Genomic DNA, 23945 nt, shown 5'->3' on the forward strand with positions numbered 1-23945 from the left:
TCCAGATTGTCCCCAAATTATCCCCAGAGTGTCCCCAAAGTGTCACAAAATAGCCCCCAGGGAGGGGGCTCCCCTCTGGAGCTCTCCTCAGGCCCTCCCCCCGGTACCCCCACGTCCCTCGGGAGCCCCCTGAGCACCCCCAGACCCTTCTGAGCACCCCCAGAGCCCTCCTTAGGGCTCTCCCCTGCACTCCCGCATCCCTAGGGAGCTCTTTGACCACCCCTGAAGCCCTCTGAGCACCCCCAGACCCATCTGAGCATTCCCAGAGTCCCCAAAGCCCTCCTCAGGGCTCCCCCCATTACACCCCCTGCCACTCAGGAGCCCCTTGAGCACCCCCAGAGCCCTCCTCAGGACTCCCCCCTGCACCCCCACATCCCTCGGGAGCCCTTTGACCACCCCCGGAGCTCTCTGAGCACCCCCAGAGCCCCCTGAACACCCCCGAAGACCCTCTCAGGGTTCCCCCCATTACCCCCCCACCCCTCAGGATCCCCCTGAGCACCCCCAAACCCCTCCGAGCATCCCCAGAGCCCCCTAAGCCCCCCCGTAGCCCTCCTCAGGGCTCCCCCTGTTACCTTCCTGTCCCCTCAGGATCCCCCTGAGCATCCCCAAACCCCTCCGAGCACCCCCGGAGCCCTCTGAGCACCTCAGGAGCCCCATAAACCCCTATAGCCCCCCCTCAGGGCTCCCCCCGTTTCCCCCCCGTTCCTCAGGAGCCCTGTGAGCACCCCCAGACCCCTCAGAGCACTCCCGGACCCCACCCCCTCGGACCCCCCCACGCCCCTCGGAGCCTGGCCCCGACCCCATCTCCCTCCCGAGCCCCCCCCCCCCCCCAGGCGGCCCCCACCTGGCAGCCACAACTTGGGGCGCAGCAGCACCTCCAGCGTCGCCCTCTCGGGGCTCTCCTTTGAGCCCCGCACCTCCGCGGGGCCGTACAGCCCGGCCAGCACCGAGGTGTCACCTGCGCGAAGGGGGACACAGAGGGGACGGCACTGCCACCGGGCCCCGAAAAACCCCGGGGACAGAACAATAATGGATGATGCTCAGAGGGCCTTACGGGGTGAGTGAGCTTTCTAGAAACATCTTTTACCCTGATCTCCTGGGAGGCAGCAGACTTCTCCATGGGTTGGGTCAGGCCGGCATATGCGGCCCTCTGTTCTGCTCAGAAGGGAGTCACTTATGACAGTAACCCTTCTCTTCTTCTTGATGGAGGTGGTCGTGATACTGGGGAAGGCTGACTTGCCCTAGAAAACCCCTCCAACCTGGATGGACCTTCATGCACATCATCGTTTGTGTGTCCATTACTTCCAGAGTCTGTTGTTTCAGGGCACCTGAAAGGAAGGTGAGGTAGGCAAGGAGGGGTCCGCCTGCTGCCCCGAGCAGATCTAAACTTCCATCCCTTCGTCACTGAGATGCACTCCTTCTGCCTGATGGCCAGAGGGTAGGGGATCCTCCATTTCCTCTGCTGTGTCTGCCTGACGCATCTGTCCCAGGGCTGGCACAGTACAGTTCAACCTTCTCCGACTCCCTGGTGCTCCTCAGCCTGCCCACCTCCTCCCGAAGCTCTGCCAGGAGGCTGAGCAGTTCTTCTACCTGGGCGCACCTACCACAGGTGGACTCACAGGATGGGATGTCAGGAAGAATTTCTTCATGCAAAGGGTGGAACCGGCTGCCCAGGGCACTGCTGGAGTCCCAGGCCTGGAGCTATTAAAGAAATGCGTGGACTTGGCGCTAAGGGCCGTGGTTTTGTGGTGGGCCTGGTGGTGTTAGCTGACGCTTGGACTTGAGTTGAAGGCCCTTTTCCAAGCGCAAGGGTTCTGTGACTCTTTCACTGGTTGAGTAGGCGCCATGCAGTCACCGGGCCCAGGGAAAAGACGTCCTTGGTGGCCTCCAAGTTAGCTCAGCGTCATGGCACCGAGTCACTGTGAAGGAGCTGCTGGAATAACGAGACAACAACCTAGTTCTATTAAAATATATATTGCTCTTTTGAGGACTGCTGCGGGGCTAGCGGCAGCAGCAACACAGCAGTGGAAATCTCCGTCCTGACATTGCGTTATGCCTTGACACCAGGATCAGGATGGTTTCAACTGCCAGGAAACGGACCATGGGTTCCGGGTCTTTCTCTAAAGGCTGGAGGACTGCAAAAGAAAGAAGAGCAGAGATGAAAACCCACTCCTTGCAGAGATCCCCAGGCATCCCCTGCAGACCATGCCAGCCCCACTCAACTCTTCCCCAGGCCAGGAGGAGCAGGAGGGACAAAGGAATCCGTTGAAAGCTGCTGCTCAGCAATGTCCCAAATGCAGCCACCAGTCCTTCCCCACCTGCGCACCACAGGTCAAGTGGGGCACCTTCACAAGCTGGTTCCCTCACCACCTGCCTCCATCCCTTGGGAGGATTCACACACTCCAGGAATCTCCTGGACTCTTTCCTCTCGCTATTGTGCTTCCCCATGAGAGCAAGGGCTAGCAATCGTGACCCTGCTCCTAGCTGCTTGTAGGCTGTCTCATCTCCCTCTTCGTCCTGGTTGCGTGCTCTACAACAGGCTCCCACCTTCTGTCAGCCTTACTGCCCTTTCCCCTGACTCTTCCTCAGGGACACTCAACCCTTTCAGCGGCACTGCCCAGCTCCAGGCTGGGAGGCCATTCCCTGACACCACAGGCTACCCCGTCTCCTCTCCCTCGTTCCTATGGCTGCATTGCTCCTCCGCCCCGAAGCATTTCCCTGGAGCAGGGCAAGGCACAGGGGCCCCTGCCGCTGTCCCCCCAGCCCTAGCACACCCCCCACTGCCCTCACTCACCGCTGAGGATTTCATTCAGCTTCTCCTTGCTCTGGTCCTCGCAGTAGTTCGCAGCAAGACCTAGACACAGAGACCCCATCAGAGCCCCGCTCCCCAGCACGCTCCCAGCAGCGCAGCCCCTGGCCTGGCCAGCCAGGCTGTGCCCCTCCTGCACCCTGGAGCAAGGGCCCAGTCGGGGGGCTCTGGGGGCAACAGGGCTGTGCCTGGGGCTGCCAAAGGCTGCCCCAAGAGGGACCCAGGGGCTGGGCTCACCAATGAATCCGACGGCCTCAAGTCGCAAGTCGGTCTGAGTGTCCTGCAGGTAGGGCTGGCTCTGCTGCAGGTATTCTTCTACTCTGCCTCTGTCCTGCTGCAGCTGGAGAGAGAGAGAACGCAGGGTCACGGGGCTTGCACACCCTCTCCAGGGTCTCCTCCAGCATCCTGGGGGCAGGGAGGGCAGAGGGGCCTGCAGAAGAGCCCCCTGGGGCTCTGTGCTGGCAGGAAGGGAGCGAGGATGCGGCTGCAGGCAGCGGGCTCTGGCCGGGCGCGTTTGCCCAGCTGGGGCAAACCAAGTTGGGTCCTTACCAAGCACTCCCCGATCCTCCACGTCTGTTCTGTCTGGGCCAAGCGCTTCAGCTCCTTGCATTGCAGAAACTCTGCAGCCACGGCGAGAGCTTCCCCAGAGGCCTGCGGAGCAGCAGAGGTTGGGAGGTAGCAGCACAGCCTTGGGAAGGAGACCCTCTGTCCCCTCCTCTTGGCAGGGCTGCGAGCCTTTCCCAGCGCGTTAGGGGAGGTTGTGGTGGGGGGCAGCGTGCACAGGGTTCAGTGGCCAAGGCAAGGCCACGGGACAGCCACCATCGGAGGCAGCTCATGCTGCCGGCCAGAGATCCCCCAGAGCAACCCTGTGGCATCAGCACACCCTTGCCCACATAACTGCTCAGCTCTGAGATCTGTACCTTTGCTACACTCTCACTCTGGTCTCTCCTGTGAAAGTAGAGTGGGAGAAGGCTCCTGTGAACTGTCCTCTTCATTTCCTTCGTCCTTTGCCACAGCACACTCTCCACCACGGCTTGGAAGAGGCAGATGGAGTGCTCCCGCACCTGGCTGGACGCCTGGCAGGGAGGAGGACAGGAGGAATTTCAGCATTAGCGTGGCCGATGTGAAGGGAGCTCCCAGCACTGTGAGATGCTTCAGCGCTGGATCCTTCCCAGAGGAGCTGCTGAGGGGCAGCTGCAAGGCCTGGTGCCCGTGAAGGGCAAGGCAATCGGTTGCCATCGCAGGCTGCCCGCCAGCCACCCCACTTTCGCCACCAGCCGCACCAGCCATGCCCAAGCAGAGCTCCCCAGCGCCTGGGCTGACGAGGAGACTGGGAAGGCCCTGCCTGAGTGCTGCCCACAGGGCCGGGCTGAAGGGCAGCCCTCGTTACAGGGGGCCCAGCTGAGGGCTCGGGCTCCCGCAGCACACTTACGTGGTCAAAGAGTGGCAGGAGCTTCTCAGCCAGCAGCAGAGGCGGGCCACCGTACTTCCACCTCTCCACATGAGCCACCACGTTTTTCAGCACAGGCAGGGCCTTCAGCACCACGTCTGTGTTGGTGTCCTGCAGGGCCCCCTGGATGCGTGGCAGCAAGACCTGAATTTCCCTTGCCTGTAGGAAAGACACCATTTCCCTTCCGTGAGGCAGTGAGAGACCACCCTGGGCAAAGGGCTCTGGTTCCTGAGCACCAGCCTCCTGCCTTGCTTCCTGGCAGCGGGGAGGGACGGGAGGGCAGAAGAGCAAAGCCCCAGGCTGCCAACATGGCTTTGCTTGACGATGGCCCGCTCACCTTCTCAGGGCTCTCTGACACGGTGCAGAGCCCTTTCAGAACCAAAAAGCGCATCTCTGGGCTTGGGTGCCTCAGGTAGCTCTGGAGGTGCACTGGGTTACCAAAGTCCTCCTCAGAAATGTGATCCTGGGCCAGCATCTGCAAGAAAGAGCAGTGAGAGCCTGGCAGGGCCCCCTGCAGCCTCTTCTTCTCCCACCTTTGGGCAGGGATGGGGCAGCGCCAGCTGGCACCAAAGAGGCACCAGGCGCGGGGAGCTACGGGGGCTTGCCGGCCCCAGGGACCATGTGTCCGTACGTCCTGCGGGAGCTGGCAGTTTGGGGGTAGATGGGCACAGGGCTGTGCCTGTGTGCCTGAAGGGGCACACGTAGCCCTGCTGGGAGCAAGGTTTCATCTGGGAACTCACAGCCAAGCGACGGATGCAGGTGTCTTTGGTGACTTCGGTGCACCAGTTGCGCAGCGGCAAGTCTTGCATCATGATGTTTAAAACCCTCTCCAAGGTCTGCGGCATGGCCAGGATCACCTCCCACATGGCCAGGTCAGTGCTGCAAGCCCAGAATACTCTGTCAGTGAGGCTGCCTCAGCCGCAGGGCCACAAACTGGGCCAGCCCCAGAGGACCCAGGCTGTCCTGCAGCCCCTGTGACTTGGGGAGCACTGAGGGCCCAGCCTGGGCAGGCAGGAGGGGGCTGAGCTGGTGTTCCCTGGGGGCAGGGGGACTCTGGGCTGCCTTGGACAGCTGGGCTGCTGCAGCCCTGGCTGGCCCAGTAGGGCTGGAACACATTGGTGGGAAGGAGGGCTGTGCTCCTTGGGGATGTCCTGCTCTTTGCCATTGGTGTGGCAAGCAGAGAGTCTCCAGGTGCATCTCCCGACGCGGAACAAGCCCTCAAGGATGTTAAGGCCAGGACCTGTCACGTGGCGGAGAGAACTGCAGCAAGTTCTTGGCTTCGTCCCTGGGCATCATGTTGGTCATCTGGAGAAGCAGGGAGTCCAGGCACTGCCGCGCCGATGCCGTGTGGATGCTGCCCAGGTTTCTCCTGATGCACTCCATGGTCTTTGGCACCTTGGGGGACAAAGTGGGAATGGTGTTGCCAGCAGACAGCAGCCATTGTCACAGCTGCCAATCAAACTTTGGCCCCTTCCATTGCTCTCTGCTGGCTTCAGGTGGCTTCTGGAGCCCAAGAGACCCCGATGTGCGAGGGAGGCAGGGAGGGAGGCAGGGAAGGAGAGAGGAACCACGCCTGGAAGAGCTCAAGGGCAGGGCCATGGCCACAGGCCACTTACATCTTTCAGCCAGTAGAAAGGGTCCTCCAAGGCTGCGTCCAGCACGCTGCAGGCCCCCTGCTTGTCATGGATGCTGGAGTCTTGTAAAGCTTCAAGGGCTGTGAGGATGATGTCCAGCCTCTCATCAGGGAAGAGATGTCCTCCAAACCCCTGTGGGAAGAAGGAGGAGCGAAGACATGCCTCACTGAGTGTCCCAAGGGTGCTGCTTAGCTGAGCAGCAAGGGCAGCTCTGGAGAGAGGGCCCTCGGGGGAAGGGGTGAGGATGGGGCATATGGGGCCAGAGTGCTGGCCCTGCAGGTAACCAGGGCTTGCTGGTGGCCAGGAGGGTGGAGCTGCTGCCGGGACACAGGGGAGCAGCCTTCGCATAGCCCCAGCCTGGGGACAAGAGGAACCCTCTCAGCAGGGCGAGTGAGGCCGTGCCAGCCCCACCGGTTCTGGACCCCTTTGCTCACACGAGATGCCTGCTGATGCTGCGGACAAGATCCCCAGCAAGGCCAGAGCTCATTACCTTGGCAATTTCACACGGAGTTGATGTTGTAGAAAATGGAAGTTTTGCATGCTCCAATTTCTTGTGTCTCACTGCATAATATAGCATGTCCTCTCTCAATATGCATTCTAAACAGGGGGCAACAGCGAAGAGTCAGTAGGGAAGAGCATCTTTGCCAACAAGCTTGCCAAATGGTGAAAAGCACTTTCACTAGGAATGGCTGAGGAGGGAGGCTCAGACCCACGGCGAGGAGAGTGGTGGGCAGGGATGTAAAGCACAAGGTGAGGAGTGCTGGGAGCAAGAGGGACCTCAGGGATGATGCAGAAGGAGGAGAAGCAATGGCGTTGGGTGCCGTGGGGGTAGCAGCGTGTCACAGACCCCCTTCTGCTCGGGGTCAGGATGTGCAGGAAGCCCCCTGACACCTGCCTTTAAGACGGCAGGGAGCAAACAGTCAGGGAGCATTCTGGAGGGCGTCACCATCCCTGGTGATGCACGGCTGGCTCTGCTGTTCACTCCTCGGGGAAGATGCCGTTTGGGAAGTGCTCATCGATCGATGGCTTAGACTGGGGGACACCACAAAACAGCGTGGTAGGTGATCTGGGGAGGGTTGGGAAGGACAGCAGCAGAGAACTGCTCCTGGACGGCAGGTGAGCGTCTAGCTTCTGCGGAAAACGATAGCCAGAATGCTGCGGGAAGCTGCTGTGAGGAGCAGAGGAGGCCAGGGAACCTGGCAGAATTCCGTGGGCAGCCTCCACCAAGCACAAAAACAATCCTTCACAATACTCACAGAATCACAGAATGTCTAGGTTGGAAGAGACCTCAAGATCATCGAGTCCAACCTCTAACCTAACACTAACAGTCCCCACTAAACTCGGGGAAAACAAGTAGACAAATCAGTAGATGTTTGTGTGCAGACGGACGCTGCCCACCACACCTTCTTACCTCTTCCTTTTCTGATGATTTTGTATATGTGAGAAAGAGTTTCTAAAGCTGTGAATCTGGTGGAATCTTTGTCACTGGTGAAAATGAAGAGGATGCCCAGCAGCTGTCCCAGGATGGGGATGTAGAGCTCTGTGGGCTCATCATCGCTATAGTTTTCATAGTCATCTGTGATCTGGGTGAGGAAGGGAGGAGAGACAAAGGGCTTAGTGGAGGCAGAGCCAGCCCCTGAGATAGCAGGGCCTGGGGAGGGAAGAGCAGGGGCGAAGGAGGGACGAAGACCCTCGATTCACGGTTCTGAGGCACTCACGTGCATCGAGGCTTGCCTCACAGGCACCCCTGAGTGGCAGGATGCTCTGGGATGCAGGAAAGGGTGGAGGGTTCCTTGTGCCTTACCTCGCTCACAAAATAACTGATGATGAAATCACCCAGCCTCTCAATCCTCCTCACAGCGCTCTCACGCACAGCTGAGTCTTTGGAGACAGCAAAGTCCAGCATCACCTGTGAGGAGAGAAGTTACTGGGTTGACAGTGGTCTGCAAATGAGACCTGAGAGGATTCTTTGGAAATTCTTTGCAAATGCCAAACCTTCAACATATTCTCCAACTCTATGCTGACACTGGTGTTGGGACAGTTGCGTACGAAGCCCTCCAGCATGGTGTCCATGGCTTTCATAGTCTGCAGGGAGGACAGAAGAGCATCGAATTATTTCTGTGGCCCTCCTCACCCCCAGGAGCTGGCTCTGAGCCCCTCGGGAGTTCAGGGATGGCTTTGGGGCTAAAAAGCTGCTGTGTGCAGACCTCCTGCAGCACAAGATCAGGTCGGGGAAGGGGCGAGGCTGGGAAAGCAAATCTGGGCCCCGGCCCTGCACTGGTCTCTGGTTGTGTCAGCACGGGGAAGCAAGGCAGCAGCTCAGCAGGACTGGGGGTGCCGGTACCTCACCCAGCACATACCTTGGCGTAGAGCACTCCTGTCTCTGGCACATCCGACTCCGGAGGCAGAAAGAAGATGCTCTTGCAGCACATGTTTAGGAGACTCTCCCTTTTGCCACACAGTGCTGTTGGTACGGTGTTGCTGAAGAAAAGAGAGAGAGGAGCCTGTTGGACGCAGTGCCTCGAGGCTTATGAAGGAGGACACGGACCTCCCTTGGCCAGGCATCCCTGGGAGGGACGGGCAGCCTCCCTGCCAGCTTCAGGGCCACCAGGACATTGCCACCAGGGGCTGGGCACGCACCTGAGGAGGGCGACAGTCTCCATGGCCTTCTGCCGGAATGCTGTGCGCAAGCTGTCCATGGGCTCCTTTTCCAGCAGCGCCTGCAGAGCACAAGCAGGATGAGACCTTGGAGCCGCCGGCACCCAGCAGCAGCAGAGCCAGCGCTGCCCCAGCCCTCGCCTCCCAGGGGGCTGGTGCCGGGGGGCCTTGCCCCTTCCCCAACCCGCTGCGCATCCTCTCACCATGATGTTCTCCACCAGCTTATGTTTGCTGCAGAAGCCATGCAAGTTCATCGGCACACCCCTCTCTGTGACACATGTGCACAGATCGCAGATTTTGCTGAGGAACAGCATCTTCTGCTCCTCGTCGTCCTGGCAGCCACAAAGACACCAACAGAGCATTAGGGGGACACCCACGGCCAGCAGGACCAAAGCCTTGAGGGGTCTGGGGCTGTGTGGGACCCCTGGAGGGCAGCGCCAGGAGCACAGCTGTGATGCAAGCGGCTGCCATTACCTTTTCTGTGCCTCTGACATACGCCCTGATGAATTCCACGGCCTTGTCTCTGCACAGTTTCCATGCCTTACCTGGAAAGGAGGAAAGCAAAGAGTGCTGCAGAGAGGGGCTGAATGCAGGGGTGAGGAGAGGAAGGGCCCCAGCCCCAGAAGGCCGTGGGGAGGCCGCGGGGATGCCCAGAGGCTGCAGCAGCTCCGCTGGGAAGAGAGGCTGAGGGAGCTGGGCTTGTGGAGCCTGGAGAAGGCTGCGGGGGGACCTCGCTGCGGCCTCCCCGTGCCCAAAGGGGCCTCCAGGAAAGCTGGGGGGGGATCTTCATCATGGACTGCAGCGACAGGACAAGGGGTGACGGCCTTAACCTCAAAGAGGGCAGGTTTCTTTTGGCCAGGCAGGGATTTCTCTCCTTCACGCCCAGGGCAGTGAGGCCTTGGCGCAGGCTGCGGTGCCCCCTCCCTGGCACTGCCCACGGCCAGGCTGGGTGGGCTTTGGGCAGCCTGGGCTGGGGGGAAGCATCGTGATCGCCGAGGTCCCCCCCAGCCCAAAGCGTCCTGGCATTCTGTGGTGCTGCGGAGGAAGCTCGGCCCCGTCAGCCCAAGCACCGCTTTACCCAGGGAAGGAGTCCTGGAGTCAGGCAGGGGTCTCTGTGTCCCCAACCCTCCCCACCCCATCCCGAAGACCCTGACTCACTGGGATCCAGCCACTGTACGTCGTCCTGGCTCTCCTCTACCTGGCTGCTGCCCGCTGCCTGAGCAATGGCCTCTGCCGGCAAAATGTCCTCTGCCAGGCTGTTGTCCTCTGCCGGCAATATGTCCTCTACCGAGGTGCTGTCCTCTGCCAGCAAGCTGTCTTCTGACAGGCTGCTGTCCTCTGATGGCAAAAAGGCCTCGACTGGGGTTCTTTCCACTGCCAGCAAGCTGTCCTCTGCTGGCCGGTTGCTGCCCCTAGAAGACCAGGTCTCCTGCCAGGCCAGCCTGGGCTGCCTGGGGGGCATGCCTCTCTCCTCATCCCCTTCAGAAGCAGCCTCTGGAGTGGGAGAGTTCTCAGATAGAAACCGGCGGCTCCTCTGGGCGGGCGGTTGCGGCATTGTGGGACGTGGGCTATGCTCGGGGACTCCTCGAAGGCCCTGTGCTCCTGCCCTGTCCGTCACTGCCGTGCACCGACACTGAGGGTCCGAGCCACGGCTGCGCTCTTATAAGGCGGAGCCCTGGGGTGTCACCAAGTGACGTCACAATGGGTGCCACTGTGACACGCGCCTGGGCTGGGTGGGCACCCATTGTGACGTCACTTGGTGACACCCCAGGGTGCTGCCTGACGCGAGCGCAGCCGTGGCTCGGACCCTCAGGCCCTGCTTCCCAGGACGTGGCTGAACACCGCTCGTTGATGGGAAGTAGAGAATAATTTTTTTTTCCCTCTCTCCGTGCTCCCGCGCGGACTGATTGTTTCTTTTGTTTCTTTTTTTTTTCCTCCCCATTCCCTTTCCATTTAATTAAACCTTTCTCATCTCAAACCTCGAGTTCTCTGTGTTGTATTTTCTCCCCCTTCCTCTTTGAGGAGAGGGGGAGTGAGAGAGCGGTTGTGGTGGAGCTCGGCTGCCCACCTGAGTGAGACCACCACACTTTGTCCCAGCAGCTGCGGTGCCTTGTGAGGGGCTGGGGCTGGGGTGGCCGTGCCCAGAGCCCTGCAGCAGCCTGTGGAGGGCATTGCCCTGGGGCCAGCCCAGCCTGGGCTGCTGGGCTGGGCTGGGCTGGAGAGAGGGCAGGGTGGTGGGGAGAGGTGGGCAGGGGCCGGGCTGGGCTGGGCAGTGCCCGGCAGAGCACTTTGTTGACTTTGATGACTTTCACCTATTTCTTTGAGGACTGTAGACACCCGTCTCTGTTCACCACCTTGCTCTCATCCCAGCATTTCCATCATTTCACCAGTGTCTCATCAACCCTCCCCAGCTGCTCCTTCTCACACAAAGCCATGCTCTGATCACAGATGCTCTTTGGGTGACCTCTGGCAACGCAGCACGACACTCTGAGGGACAGTTCTTCCTCCTCGTGGCCAGCACCAACATTCCAAAGTGCACTTTGTGGCAGTTTTTTCTCTCCTACTCTTTTCTACTACAAAAGAAAGCTCCATCAGGGTGGAACCCCCTCCTAAAGTAGGCATCCCAATCCATCAGGCTCCTTGCGGCCTGTCAGCCAACCAGACAGAAGTCACCGCACCAGCATCTTCCAAGCCATGGGCCTGCTGCTGTCCAGTCATGGACTCAAGCAGAAGGGACAGGACAACCCATATGTGGGCCTTCTTTCTGCATGGGTCCTCCTGGGTATGTAGGCAGAGGGGATCCCACAGTCAGCATGCCAGCCAGGTGCCTTTTGCTGGCCTACCAGGGCCACTGGCAGATGTCAGCCGAAAAGTACCGATCCCAGCTCTAAGTCAAGGGTGACCTGCCACCTACAGACAGAAGTGACCTCTCAGTCCCTTTCTGTGACATGTTCCTGCTGCTGCCCTATCTTCTGCAGGGACAGAAGTGACCTTACCGTCACTGCCACAGTCACATTGCTCCTGCTGGTGCAGGACTTCCTGAGGCAGAGCTGAGCTCATCAGAGCATTCTCCCCTGTCTCCTCCTTGTGGCCCACAATCTGATGAGATCCATGGCCCCTCACATTCAGCTTTGAGTGCCATGACTGCAGAGCAACCTCATGGTTCCTGCCCTGTCCCAAGGGATGACGGGCCTAAAGTTAAGGCTTAGTAGAGGGGCTGAAGGTGAGGAGGTTAATGCACAGGAACAGGGGTTTTGGGTGTTAGGTGTTCATGTATATGACTAGGGACTAGGGCCCACCTTACTGGGTTAAAGATTAAGCAAAGTTTGAATGGGAATGTTTTGGTATTCTTATGTGGGTATCAGGTCTGTGTTTAGGGTATGGACAAGCTTTGTGGTTTAGGGTTTTGTTTAGGTCTCTCAGGCAGTTTCCTAGGGTTAAAAAGAGCATTTTAATGCTAGTGTTAAGGTCAGGGATCAGAGTGATTAAGAGAGTAAAAACAAGGGGAAGGGGCTATGTGATGAATTTTGGCTTCAAGGGATGCGTTGAGGTCAGGCATTAGAGTAGTGGATTCCTGACAGTGTGTACAGTAGCATTTAGGTTTAAGGATTAATGTTGCTGGTTAAAATAGGACAAGGTCTTTACATGACTCTTTTAAGTCAGTGCTACAGCAGAATCAACATTGCCTGAACCTTCTAGCCTCCCAGAAATCATTGATTCCTGCTGGCCTCTTCTCTCTCCCAAATCTCACATTTCTCCTGGCCAGGCTTCTTCTGACCTCCCCATATCAGTCATCTTCTTAGGGGTAGTTTTCTGATGGCTTTCATGATCTCACAGTGTCATGAGAACCTTTCTGCAGCTCTCTTGCTTGAGCTCTGGGTGGTGCTGGCTGCGTGTGACACTGGGAGCAGGGGCTGCTGTGGGCTCCAGAGGAGTCCTTCCTGCTGTGCAGCAGGAGGGAAGCAGGACCATGGGGGAAACTCAAGTGCAGTCCACTTGTCAGATCAATGAGCCATGCAGTCTTTTTGCAAACAACTCATCCGACCACACTGTAGAGCAAGAGAGATTTTATTTGCTGTATTTTCTTATAATTCCCCCTGTAATGCTTAGGACACCGATCATACTCGTGTTACGCTGAGAAAAAAACGGAGACAGCTGAGAGCAGAGAAGCCCCAGTCCGAGTGAGGCTGGACAGAATCCTTACCTTGGCCTTGGGGGCCTGAGCAGGATCTCAGCTCTTCCCCCCTAGCCAGGGCTGCCGAGGCCTCACTCCAGCTGCCCACAGACAGACATCCAGCAGCACGGACATGGCCTTAGCAAGGAGGTGTCTTCTCCTTGGGACGCCTGGATGCCACAAGGATGCCACGAGAGAGCTGCATCCTGCTGGAGAGCAGCCTGAAGCCCAGGAAAACACCCCACAGACAGGTGAATATCCACACGCTGGGGTATTCCAGTATCCCAGGCACACAACATGCTGTACCTAGAGGATTCTTGGCCACTCTGTTCCTGCTGATCTTGGCCAAACTCTTCTTTCCCCCGCCTGTGCTCACAGACCCCATCCCATGCGGCTGTGCTCAGCGCTGCCCTGCAGCACCCTGCCACCACCAGGGCCCTGCCAAGGGGCACCTCCATGCAGCAGGAGCTATGGGGCAGCTGACAGAGAGCCCTGCATCACCAGCAGGGTGTTCGAGGCTTCTAGGGTGTCAGGGGCACCTGGCTTAGGCCACTCCAAGGGGCTTCTGCCAGACTTCCTCACCTCGCAGTGCAATCCAGCAGGACTCTCACAGCCTACTGCATTGCCCACCGCCCTCCCAGAAACAAGACCCAGCACGAGACCCTTCCAGGAGCTGCAGCTGCATGGCCCTGCAGCCAGACCCTTACCTTGTCAAGGGCTGTGCAGGTTTCTCCTGCAGGCAGCTCTCAGCACCCTCCCACTCCCAACTGCCTCCAACCCCTCTCTCCTCTCCTCTCCCCATGGGGGTCGAGCCCCCAGCCCTTCTGCGCTGTGCAGAGGAGCTGCTCCTGGGCAGAGCTGTCTCTCTGCACCAGGGCCCTCTTGCCAGGAGCTCTCCCTGTCCCAGGAGCCCAGCCCAGATCAGCAGCAGAGGCATTGGAATCAGCCCTCTGGAGGCTTTGGCGATGAGCCCATGAACCTCAGGCACTGAGAGTGAGTTGAAGAAATCTCTCAAGAAATCCAAGGCAGATGCAAGTTTCCTGCAGTGTCCCCCTGAGGGGGGACTCTGCTGGCACTGACACAGCCTCCCTTGGAGCTCATTAGAGCAGAACACTGGAGGCAGTGAGGACAGGTAGACAAATGTGAAGGTGACACTGATGTATTGAAAAACAGGCTTTGACCCCAGGCTCCTGGGAAGGGAGACCCTTTCCCTTCACACAGGAGCTCAGGGCTCTTCCTGGGCAGTAGGAGATGGGGATGTCCATGGCCCAGTGCAGGAGAAGGGTATGACTCCTGCCTGGTTCATGGCTGGTGAGGAGGCAATGAGACCCTGGTGCTTTAACAAGAAGCTGCCTCCTCATAGGCCTCGCTGTCGGAGACAAGAGCCCTAGCCATTGACACACAGACCTCAGGCCTGTTGGGACTTTCAGCCTTTCCAGTGTGCTTGCTCCTCTCCACACCAGGCTGTCCAAGAGATTCACAGACCTGCACCTCTTTCCCTGCTGGCTGTGTGGTGTCTCATCAGATCGGAGCCGAGCATGGTAACTTACATTTTCTTGGTGGCCATGCTCCTCATAAGGCAGCTCTGTAGGAAGTTGGCCTGGTTCCTGGTGAGCTCCTGGTGAGCTCGTATGGCATCCCTCGTGGTGCCCAGGCCCTCCTCCTCCTGGGCACTGCTCACTCAGCAGGGTCCCAGTCTGCCCTGATGTGTGGGGTTCCTCTTCCTCTGGTGCAGGATGAGGCTTTTCTTCTTGTAAATGTCAAGAGGTTTCTGTAGGCAAAATCCTGCAGTTTCTCAAGGTTCCTCTGGACAGATGCTCCATTCTTTCATCTGTTAATTTCTGCAGGAAGATGGCTCCCCCTGATTGTGCTGTCTCTCACAAGATAGCATCAATGAGGTGTTAGTAGATATTGTGGACAGTAGAGGAGTAACCAGTTGAACAGAATTGCAGTACAGAGTCACAGAAGGCTAGCGGATGGAAAGCTGTCTGTTTCCACAAGTTATGATATCTCCCCTCCCCTCCCCTCCCCTCCCCTTTCCTTCCTTAATAAACTGTCTCTATCTCAACCCACAGGATTCACTTTCTCATTTCTTTCCCCCATTCCAGAGAGGGAGGAGGGAGGGTGAGCAAAAAGCTGTGTGGTGCTTACCTGCTGGCCACGTTAAACCACAACACAGCCCCAGCAAAGGAGTCTGGCGCGTGATTCCTTGCGGCCCTGGGGCAATGGCAGTGACCCCATGAGCTGGGTCTGCCTCCCAGCCTGCCCAGCATGGCCCTGCAGAGTGTCCCTGTGCCCTGGGCACCACAGCCCCCTCACTCCGCAGAGCAGCACCGCCAGCTGGGGCTGGGGCTGGGGCTGGGAGGGCCCTTCCCTGAGTGTGTTCTAGGCCAGCTTCAGGCACATGGCTTCTGGATTTGAGCGTTATCTTCGCTGTGCACAAGGAGCTGAGAGACCGCCAACAGGCATGGGCCTTGAAGATTGCCTGCAAGGTCCCTCCTGGCCTAGCACCTGACTGGACTGGTACAGAACTGGCTCCCATGCATCAGAGAGGCTGGGAGTTGAGCAGCAGTGCCTTGGGCTGGAAGAGTCACAACCAGATCACTGCCTGGGCAGGTCCAGGGCCAAAAAGAGAATGTTTTGTAGGTATGTTAATAAGGGGTCAGTCGTGCCTCAGAAATTTCTAATCTAGTTGGAAGCAAATGGCTGTTTAATGGCGTGTGAGGTGACTTCTTTCTGAAGTAGCTGACAGGTCATCGCTTGACTCCTGGCTGGGAGCAGTGCCATTAAGCTCATCTCTCTGAATGTACCTGAAAGGCAAGTGCAGGTTACCTGCTTTGCATGTAGTTCATGCAATTCACTCTTCCTAAGTACCTGGTAGGCCCCAAAGAGGAAGAGGTCTTGGATCGGGGTTGTCATGTCAGAGGTGTCAGCATTTGCCTGAAGTCATCCTTCAGGGCTGTTTTCAGTTTTCTGTACAGAGGGAGCCACTGCCAAGATGCCTGGGGGAAAATGAACCATGTGTAAGGGCCTGGGAAAAAGTTACCCTGGATCCAAAGCAGCCATTTGGGGACCAAAATTTGTAGGCAGCACACTTCTATGGTGGTGCTGGGCACTTTGTGCAGGGTGCTCCATGCTGGCTTAGGAGCTGCTTCTTTCTCAGTAACAGAGTAGCCAGCAGAGGTGAGACAGATACCCTGAGATCATGAATGTCATGAGAATCCTGCTCCCAAACAGATGATCGATATGGGGAGGTTAGGAGAAGGCTGGCCAGGAGAGATGTGAGATCTGGGGGCGGGAAGAGGAGTTTGGGCAGCAGAAACTAATGATTTTGAAAGAAAGTATGTGTTTTGTAGGTGTTGTATCACAAAGTCGGTGGTGCTTCAGAAATTCCTAATCCATTCCTAAGGGAATATTTGTGAAGTGGATTGTGAGTTGAGCTCTTTCTGAAGTAGCCAACAGGTCATCCCTTGACTCTTGACTGGGATACGTGCCTTTAGGCTCACATCTGCCAGTGTCAGTGATAGACCAGAAGAAGGCACCTGCTATGCATACAGGTTGTGAGTTCCACTCTTCCTAAGTACTGGGTAGGCCCCATAAAGGAAGAGGTCTTGGATAGGGGTTATGTCAGAAGTGTCAGCTTTTGCCTAAAGTCATCCTTCAGGGCTGCTTTCAGTTTTCTACACAGAGGCAGCTGCTGACATCTGGGCACAAGCTCTGCTGCCCAGTGTAATACACAATAAATGTTTGTTCATTGTCTTTTGTATTATAAAAACAAGGAGTTCTGTTTGAGGAACGGGAGTTGCGAATGCTCCCTGCTGAAGTAAGGAGCTGTATAATGCTTGGCTAGACACTATGAAAATTCTTTTGCTTAATGTAACAAAAAAGAGAACCCCCCCTCTTCTCTCCTTCTGCATCTCAGTTGCCTCTTTTGTTCAGAAAACACAGCTGCAAAGTTCATGTAACCATCTCCTGATAAGTTGTTAAACTAGTGTATCAACACCCTGCCTCCCTGTCTCACGCTGGGCCAACATGACCAACTAAAAAAAGAAGTTGAACCACAACGCCGAGGAAGACTACGGCCTTCATCTTCACGACCACCAGAGGGACAGAGACGACCCCCTAGCAACAGTGCGCGCAGTCGCAGAGTACACCAAGATGTGCTGCGTAATCCTGAAATCACCAAGATATAAAAAGGGACCCTGGGGGGGGGTAAGGTGCGCGCCGTTGGCAGAGCCGAGACTCCCCAGCCGCCCAGCGCTGTTTTGCTTGCTGTTGCTTACTCAATAACTTCCTTTCTATTATTAATGCAATGCTCTCTGAAAATTAATTAAGGGGGCAACTTATAACAAATTTGTTGCCGTGACTCGGATGAAGGCAATCTGATTGAAAGACCTTCGGAGGGGGCGCCCCGCTGATTTCAGCGGCCTTCGCTAGGATTACTTTCATTCAAATCCTTCACCGACAAACCCTAAATTCGGCAGCAAGCAAATAAAGCCGGCAACCCCTAGTAATCTTTGTGCACGAAGACCGAACGAAGACTCAGGAGTGAGTAAGTATAGGCCGGTGATCCGTTCGGTTGGGGTTGGGTATCCTGGAGCGTAGCGTTGTGAGACGTCCAATTGCGGACGAAGCGAGTGCGGACCCCTTGGTAGTGCGGTTCCCACATCCCGCGAGGGACTGGGCCACGAAAAGGGGGAAGCGATTTGTGTGTGTGTGTGTGAAGGCGCTCCAGAAGATGGGACAGAAGAAGAGTAAGCCTTCTGGTCCCATGGGCGGGGTAACGTCTGATGTTAGGTTACCCCGGGATTAATGATTAATAATTGGGAGGATTCCCCTTTTAGGCGGGGAAGGAATAAAGTAAAAATGATACATTATTGTGTTTAAGTTTGGGGTGGTAAACAGATTTGAGGAGACCACCTTTACTGGCCCGTATTTGGGTCCTTTGAAGATTGGGTTTGCCAGGCCCTAAATATTTATGTAAACTCAAAGGAACCTTTTAGTTTGGAAGAAAGTGAATATACACATTTGTGGATCAGCTCGAAAACTCGAGCCAATTTATATCCTCTAAAAGAAAAAGGAGGGAATGGGAGGCACAAGAAAAACCGAAAATTAGAGATCCCAGCCCCACTGCCTCCCTATATTTCACCACCACCACCTGCAGCCCCTCCGACTCCTGGGCTTCCTAATCCGCAATCCCAGGGAGACTCTGATAGCGACTCTGACTCTAGCGTTCAGGGACCAGTGACTAGGAATATGTGGCCGTCCCCATTAACTCCAGGGACGTCCGAGATTTTAAGAAAGAGACAGAAGGAGGGTAAGCGAGCTTTAATGGCAACTGGCACAATGTTTCCAGCTGCTGAGGAATAATTGTAACTGGAATAATAACTGTACATTGTATATTGTATATATAAAAGCCCGGGCATTTTTGTTAAAGTGTTCTTTTATACCTATGTTAATATGTAAATATGTAAATATAAGAACTGCCATTGAGGTGTATGTCTAAGGGAACAAAATTTGCCCAGGCATATTATCGGCTCATCAGGTTTAAATGTTCCCAGTGTAATTGTCTACAGGCAATTAATTTACAGTGGTCTGATTTTACTTGTGTATCTATATATTGTGGATTTTGGAGGGATTGGGATTGACTAGTAAAGAGCTTCTAGGAAAACGGTGGAATATTAACCACTGTAGATTACAATAGGAAAAGTTCAAAGCAAAGAAATTCCGAGGAAAAGCCTCCTAGGATGTATACTAACACATTGAAGGGATATAGTGGGGTAAGAGGGTCCAGAGAGTAAAAGAACCCTTATTAAATATTGTAATCAGTGGTGGCCACTTTATAAACTAGAGGATGGAGCAGAGTGGCTCCTAAATGGAACTACTAATTATAACACCATATTACAGTCAATGTTGTTTTTGTGGAAAGAAGGAAAACAGGATGAAATGTTGTATATTGATGTTGTTTCAGCAACTTGGAGGGAAAAGGTACGGAATTAAGTTGGCCCCTGACTGAGCCTTTGATGTCGGCATTAGAAAAGTAAAGGCTAGAGAAAGATAAAGGAAGTGTTAAAAGGTTTGTTGAAAGTGTTAAAGGTATTCGAAGTTGAATGAGCAGGGAAAGGTGATGTAGGCATTATCTAAGTAACAGTCTAGAAGTTTTGGTATATTTGCATATTTGCTGTGGTGTTTGTTCAGTTTCCCAAGCATCGGGGAGGGGAGAAGAGCCTTCTCCTCCAGGGGCCTCTCCAGCGGCCGCAGGGGGGCTTCGGCTCCAGCGCCTGGAGCGCCTCCTCCCCCTCCTTCTGCACTGACTTTGGTGTCTGCGGGGGGGGGGGTTTCTTGCTCTCCCAACTGCTGTTACTTGTAAAGTATCAGGGATTAAATTAACTAATGAAACCCTAAATGTGATGGGGGTAGAAGGGACTGGGATAACAGTGCCACTTTTGGGGGATACCAAGCTGAGACCAGGGGATAAAATGATCACTGGGCAATTATTGTATGTATCCAAGGCAGAGACTAACTTGTTGGGAAGGGATTTGATGATTAAATTGGGCATTCAACTAGTAAATTGTTAGACTGGAATAACAGTGTTATTAATGGAGTGCTCTCTGGCCCTGAGAGCAAACATACATGTATATTCACCTCTGACTGGAAAGACCCTGAAATGGGGGCGGAAGCAACAATATAGGTGGACAATTTTACCTCAGGGGTTTACAGGGCCACCTATCTATTTGGGTAAATTCTAAAAAAGATTTTGGAGCAATTACAACCTCCCAAGGAGGTAATTAATGTTACAAATATGTGGATCATTTTAAGGAAAATCGATACTCCCTGATGGGAGAGATATGCTGAATAAAGTGATAATGAGGCAAATATTAACTGTTTTACATCAGAAGAGTCATTGGGAGGTGCAAGCAATGTGTGATGTTGTTCTAAGAAAGCATGTCTGTGTAGGAGTATATACTTTAGGGAAGCACACATGCAGAGGATGTACTACTATATGTCAAAGGGTAAATAAAAAGGTCTTCTGTAACCTATCTAGAGGGGGACGGGAGCCAGGGCTTTGACCTTTCCAAAGTATACAGGTAGACTTTACTGAGTTACTTGTTTGTCCTAATTGACCACATGACTGAATGGGTGTAAAGCTTTACTGCAAGGATCAAAGCAGGCCTTAGAGATTGAGTGGGATTTTCACAGACCCTGGCACCCCTCCTCTTCTGGAAAGGAAGAGTGAATGAATGGTGAAATTAAGAAACAACTAACAAAACTTGTGCTGGAAACTAAGGCTTCTTGGGTAAAATGCTTACCTCTTGCACTGTTAAACATATGGACACAGCCCAGAACTGAGGTAGGAATTTCTCCTTTTGAAATACTATATGGTATGCCCTATGACTTGGAATTGCCACTTGATCACCCTCAATTCTAATTAAGACTTGGAAAGAGACTGCTTTAACACCACGATGGGGAAGGCCCCTATGTTACTTTGCTTACCACAGAAACGGCTATTCGAACTGCGGAGAAAGGATGGACGCATGCCAGCTGTGTGAAAGGACCAATCTGGGAAGGTAAATGGGAGGCAGCTCCAGGCCCTGACGACTTGAAGCTGACACTAAGACGGACTCGATAAGTATTTTATATTATCTGTGTATCGTGGGAAGGGGAGGAGGCCCTGTTTCAAAGGCTCCCTAGTAGGTTCCCCTGAAGAACACTGCTGCTGCCAAGAAGAACCGATACCTTGTAGTTCGCTGCAACCGAACTGACAAGTGAGGCGGAGAAGTGAAAACAGTGGGGGACTGAGGGGCCGACAATTTAGATGGGCTCCGACCACCTCCTATGATACATGGGAGTCAGTATCATCGTTTTGGTCAGCTATGGGTCTGCACATCCCCATCAGCCTTTTAAGTGGAGCTTGATCAGATGGGAGAATTAATTCATCATCCAGCAAACAACGACAGCAGGTGCTCCCAGTTTCTGCATCACATTATGTGACCTGGTGTCAGTGCAGCCATGCTTTAACTGATCAGGATTTTATTTCTGCCCAAGTTCTAACCCAGGAAAGGGGTACTGTAATTACCCGAACGTGTATTACTGTGCATACCGGGGGTGTGAAACCATTGCTATGGACTGGACACTCGGGGCTGGTCGGAATAAATTTTTACAAGTGGGATATGGGCCGCAAGGTTGTAACCAACAAGCAGGTCCCCGTTACAGGTGGTGAGGGCATGGTATAGGGTATACAGGAACCTTCCATGGAAATAAAGAAATTTGCAAGGTTCTATATATAAATATAACAAACTTGGATGATACTAGCTGGGTACTAGGAAAAATGTGAGGTGTCAGATTTTACAAACACAGAACAGATAGGGGAGGACTCGTACTAATAAAAAGGAGGATGCTGATAGGCCCCAGGCAGTAGGACCAAATGAGGTATTGTCAGAAAATGTCCAGGGAATCCAGCCTGCAGAAAATACTACAGTGCCAACCCTCGGCAGCCCTACGAGCTCAGGTAAATCCGAGAATGATAACATAGCTCAGAATAACATATGGGGGTGTCGTGAATGCCAGCTACCAATTATTAAACAAAACAAACCCAAATGTAACAAAACACTGTTGATTATGCTTTAGTATAAGGCCTTCATATTATGATGCTATCGGGAATCCTGGGGAGCCCTCCCACACAAACGAGAACAACCCTCTACAACGCAGTTGGGGAAAAGACATAAGGGTAACACTAACACAAGTCACTGGAGGTGGGAGGTGTGTGGGCATGGTTCCTAGTGGGAAGTGTCACCTATGTAATATCATGGAGAATGGAAAACAATCAGCTGAATGGTTAATCCCAGCCAACAACGCTAGGTGGGTTTGTTCGTGAGTGGGCGTAACTCCTTGTCTATCACTAAAACTCTTTAATGCATCTCGTGATTTTTGTATACAGGTGATAATTATACCAAGGATTCTATACCACCCTGAGGATTGTATGTATACCCAGCACACAGTGGCAAGGCATCATCTGGAAAGACGGGAACCATTCACGGCTCTAACTTTGGCCACCCTAATAATCCTGGGAGGAGCTAGAGTGGGGACCAGGGTAGCCTCATTGGTTAAACAAAATCAAGAATTTGCTTCTTACACATTGCTGAGGACGAGGACCTGACCCAAATTGAACAATCCATCTCGGCCCTGGAAAATCTATCAGGTCGCTTTCAGAGGTAGTGTTACAAAATCGTAGGGGATTAAATTTGGTATTTTTTACAACAGGGTGGGCTGTGTGCAGCCCTGAAAGAGGAATGCTGTGTGTATGCTGATCACAGTGGAAAGGTAAGAGATACAATGGCAAGACCCAGGGAAGGGCTGGAAAAAAAAAAAAAAAAAAAAAAGGGAACGGGAGAATGAAGCCCGACAGAGCTGGTATGAATCTTGGTTTAATTATTCACCTTGGCTTACTACTTTATTATCAACAATAACAGGACCTTTGTTGTTCTTAATAGTAGCGCTAACTTTCGGGCCATGTATTTTTAATAAACTGATTGCAATTGTAAAAGGTCGTTTAGAAGCGGCACATCTAATGCTTATACGTGCCAAATATGAGCCAGTAAGTACTAACGAAGAAATCGAGGAAACATTAGTTCTTAGTAGCCAAGCATTGCAGAGATTCAATGAACAAAATGAGTAACTAAAAGAAAAAGGAGGGATTGTAATACATACACCATAGATGCTTGTTCATTGTCTTTTGTATTATAAAACAAAGAGTTCTGTTTGAGGAGCAGGAGTTGCAAAGATTTCCTGCTGAAGTAAGGAGCTGTATGATGCTTAGCTAGACACTATGAAAATTCCATTGCTTAATGTAACAAAAAAGAATCCTCTCCCCTTCCCTCCTTCTGCATCTCAGTTGCCTCTTTTGTTCAGAAAACACAGCTGCAAAGTTCATGTAACCATCTCCTGATAAGTTGTTAAACTAGTGTATCAACATCCTGCCTTCCTGTCTCACGCTGGGCCAACATGACCAACTAAAGAAAGAAGTTGAACCACAACGCCGAGGAAGACTACGGCCTTCATCTTCACGACCACCAGAGGGACAGAGACGACCCCCTAGCAACAGTGCGCGCAGTCGCAGAGTACACCAAGATGTGCTGCGTAATCCTGAAATCACCAAGATATAAAAAGGGACCCTGGGGGGGGGTGAGGTGCGCCCCGTTGGTGGAGCCAAGACTCCCCGGCCGCCCAGCGCTGTTTTGCTTGCTGTTGCTTACTCAATAACTTCCTTTCTATTATTAATGCAATGCTCTCTGAAAATTAATTAAGGGGGCAACTTATAACACAGAGCAGTACTTACAACAAGCCAAGGACCTTTTGGTGTCTCACTGTCCTACTAGCAATCAGAATTGGCACACAGCAACAGCTGCGAGGGGACAGATTCAGGATGGCCGACCCCAACTGGCCAAAGAATTCTATGCACACAGAAATCACACACACAATTTCTAGGTTGGAAGAGACCTCAAGATCATCGAGTCCAACCTCTGACCTAACGCTAACAGTCCCCACTAAACCATATCCCTAAGCTCTACATCTAAACGTCTTTTAAAGACTTCCAGGGATGGTGACTCCACCACCTCCCTGGGCAGCCTGTTCCAGTGCCTAACAACCCTTTCAGTAAAGAAGTTCTTCCTAACATCTAACCTCAAACTCCCCTGGTACAACTTAAGCCCATTCCCCCTCGTCCTGTCACCCGGCACGTGGGAGAACAGGCCAACCCCCACCTCGCTACAGCCTCCTTTAAGGTGTCTGTAAAGAGCAATAAGGTCACCCCTGAGCCTCCTCTACTCCAGGCTGAACAAGCCCAGCTCCCTCAGCCGCTCCTCGTAGGACTTGTTCTCCAGGCCCCTCACCAGCTTCGTCGCCCTTCTCTGGACCTGCTCAAGCACCTCGATGTCCTTCTTGTAGCGAGGGGCCCAAAACTGAACACAGTACTCGAGGTGCGGCCTCACCAGAGCCGAGTACAGGGGGACGATCACCTCCCGAGCCCTGCTGGTCACACTGTTTCTGATACAAGCCAGGATGCCGTTGGCCTTCTTGGCCACCTGAGCACACTGCTGGCTCATATTCAGCCGACTGTCCACCATCACTCCCAGGTCCTTCTCTGCCTGGCAGCTCTCCAACCACTCATCTCCCAGCCTGTAGCTCTGCCTTATGGCAACACGCTGCACCATGGATAGGGCG

General features: G+C 54.1%; 2 protein-coding genes across 2 annotated transcripts; both read right to left on the reverse strand.

Annotated features, from left to right (window-relative positions):
• Positions 1 to 1958: 1958 nt before the first annotated feature.
• Positions 1959 to 5691, reverse strand: LOC140000336 (maestro heat-like repeat-containing protein family member 7). Its single transcript, XM_072030184.1, has 9 exons — positions 5500 to 5691; positions 5000 to 5138; positions 4597 to 4734; positions 4242 to 4418; positions 3730 to 3885; positions 3359 to 3460; positions 3047 to 3149; positions 2795 to 2854; positions 1959 to 2135 (listed from the first exon to the last, which is right to left on the reverse strand). Exons 1-9 carry the CDS (start codon positions 5640 to 5642, stop codon positions 2002 to 2004), a joined length of 1152 nt encoding a protein of 383 aa, XP_071886285.1. The 5' UTR covers positions 5643 to 5691; the 3' UTR covers positions 1959 to 2001.
• A 151-nt stretch (positions 5692 to 5842) lies between these two features.
• On the reverse strand, positions 5843 to 8357 carry LOC140000167 (uncharacterized). The gene is made up of 6 exons (XM_072029946.1): positions 8254 to 8357; positions 7889 to 7978; positions 7698 to 7802; positions 7305 to 7476; positions 6384 to 6490; positions 5843 to 6025 (listed from the first exon to the last, which is right to left on the reverse strand). The coding sequence occupies exons 1-6, from the start codon at positions 8323 to 8325 to the stop codon at positions 5843 to 5845; spliced, it is 729 nt and encodes a 242-aa protein (XP_071886047.1). The 5' UTR covers positions 8326 to 8357.
• Between the last annotated feature and the right edge of the window lie 15588 nt (positions 8358 to 23945).

Source organism: Anas platyrhynchos, chromosome 33 (genome assembly GCF_047663525.1).
Source record: "Anas platyrhynchos isolate ZD024472 breed Pekin duck chromosome 33, IASCAAS_PekinDuck_T2T, whole genome shotgun sequence".
NCBI classification, from domain to species: Eukaryota; Metazoa; Chordata; class Aves; order Anseriformes; family Anatidae; genus Anas; species Anas platyrhynchos.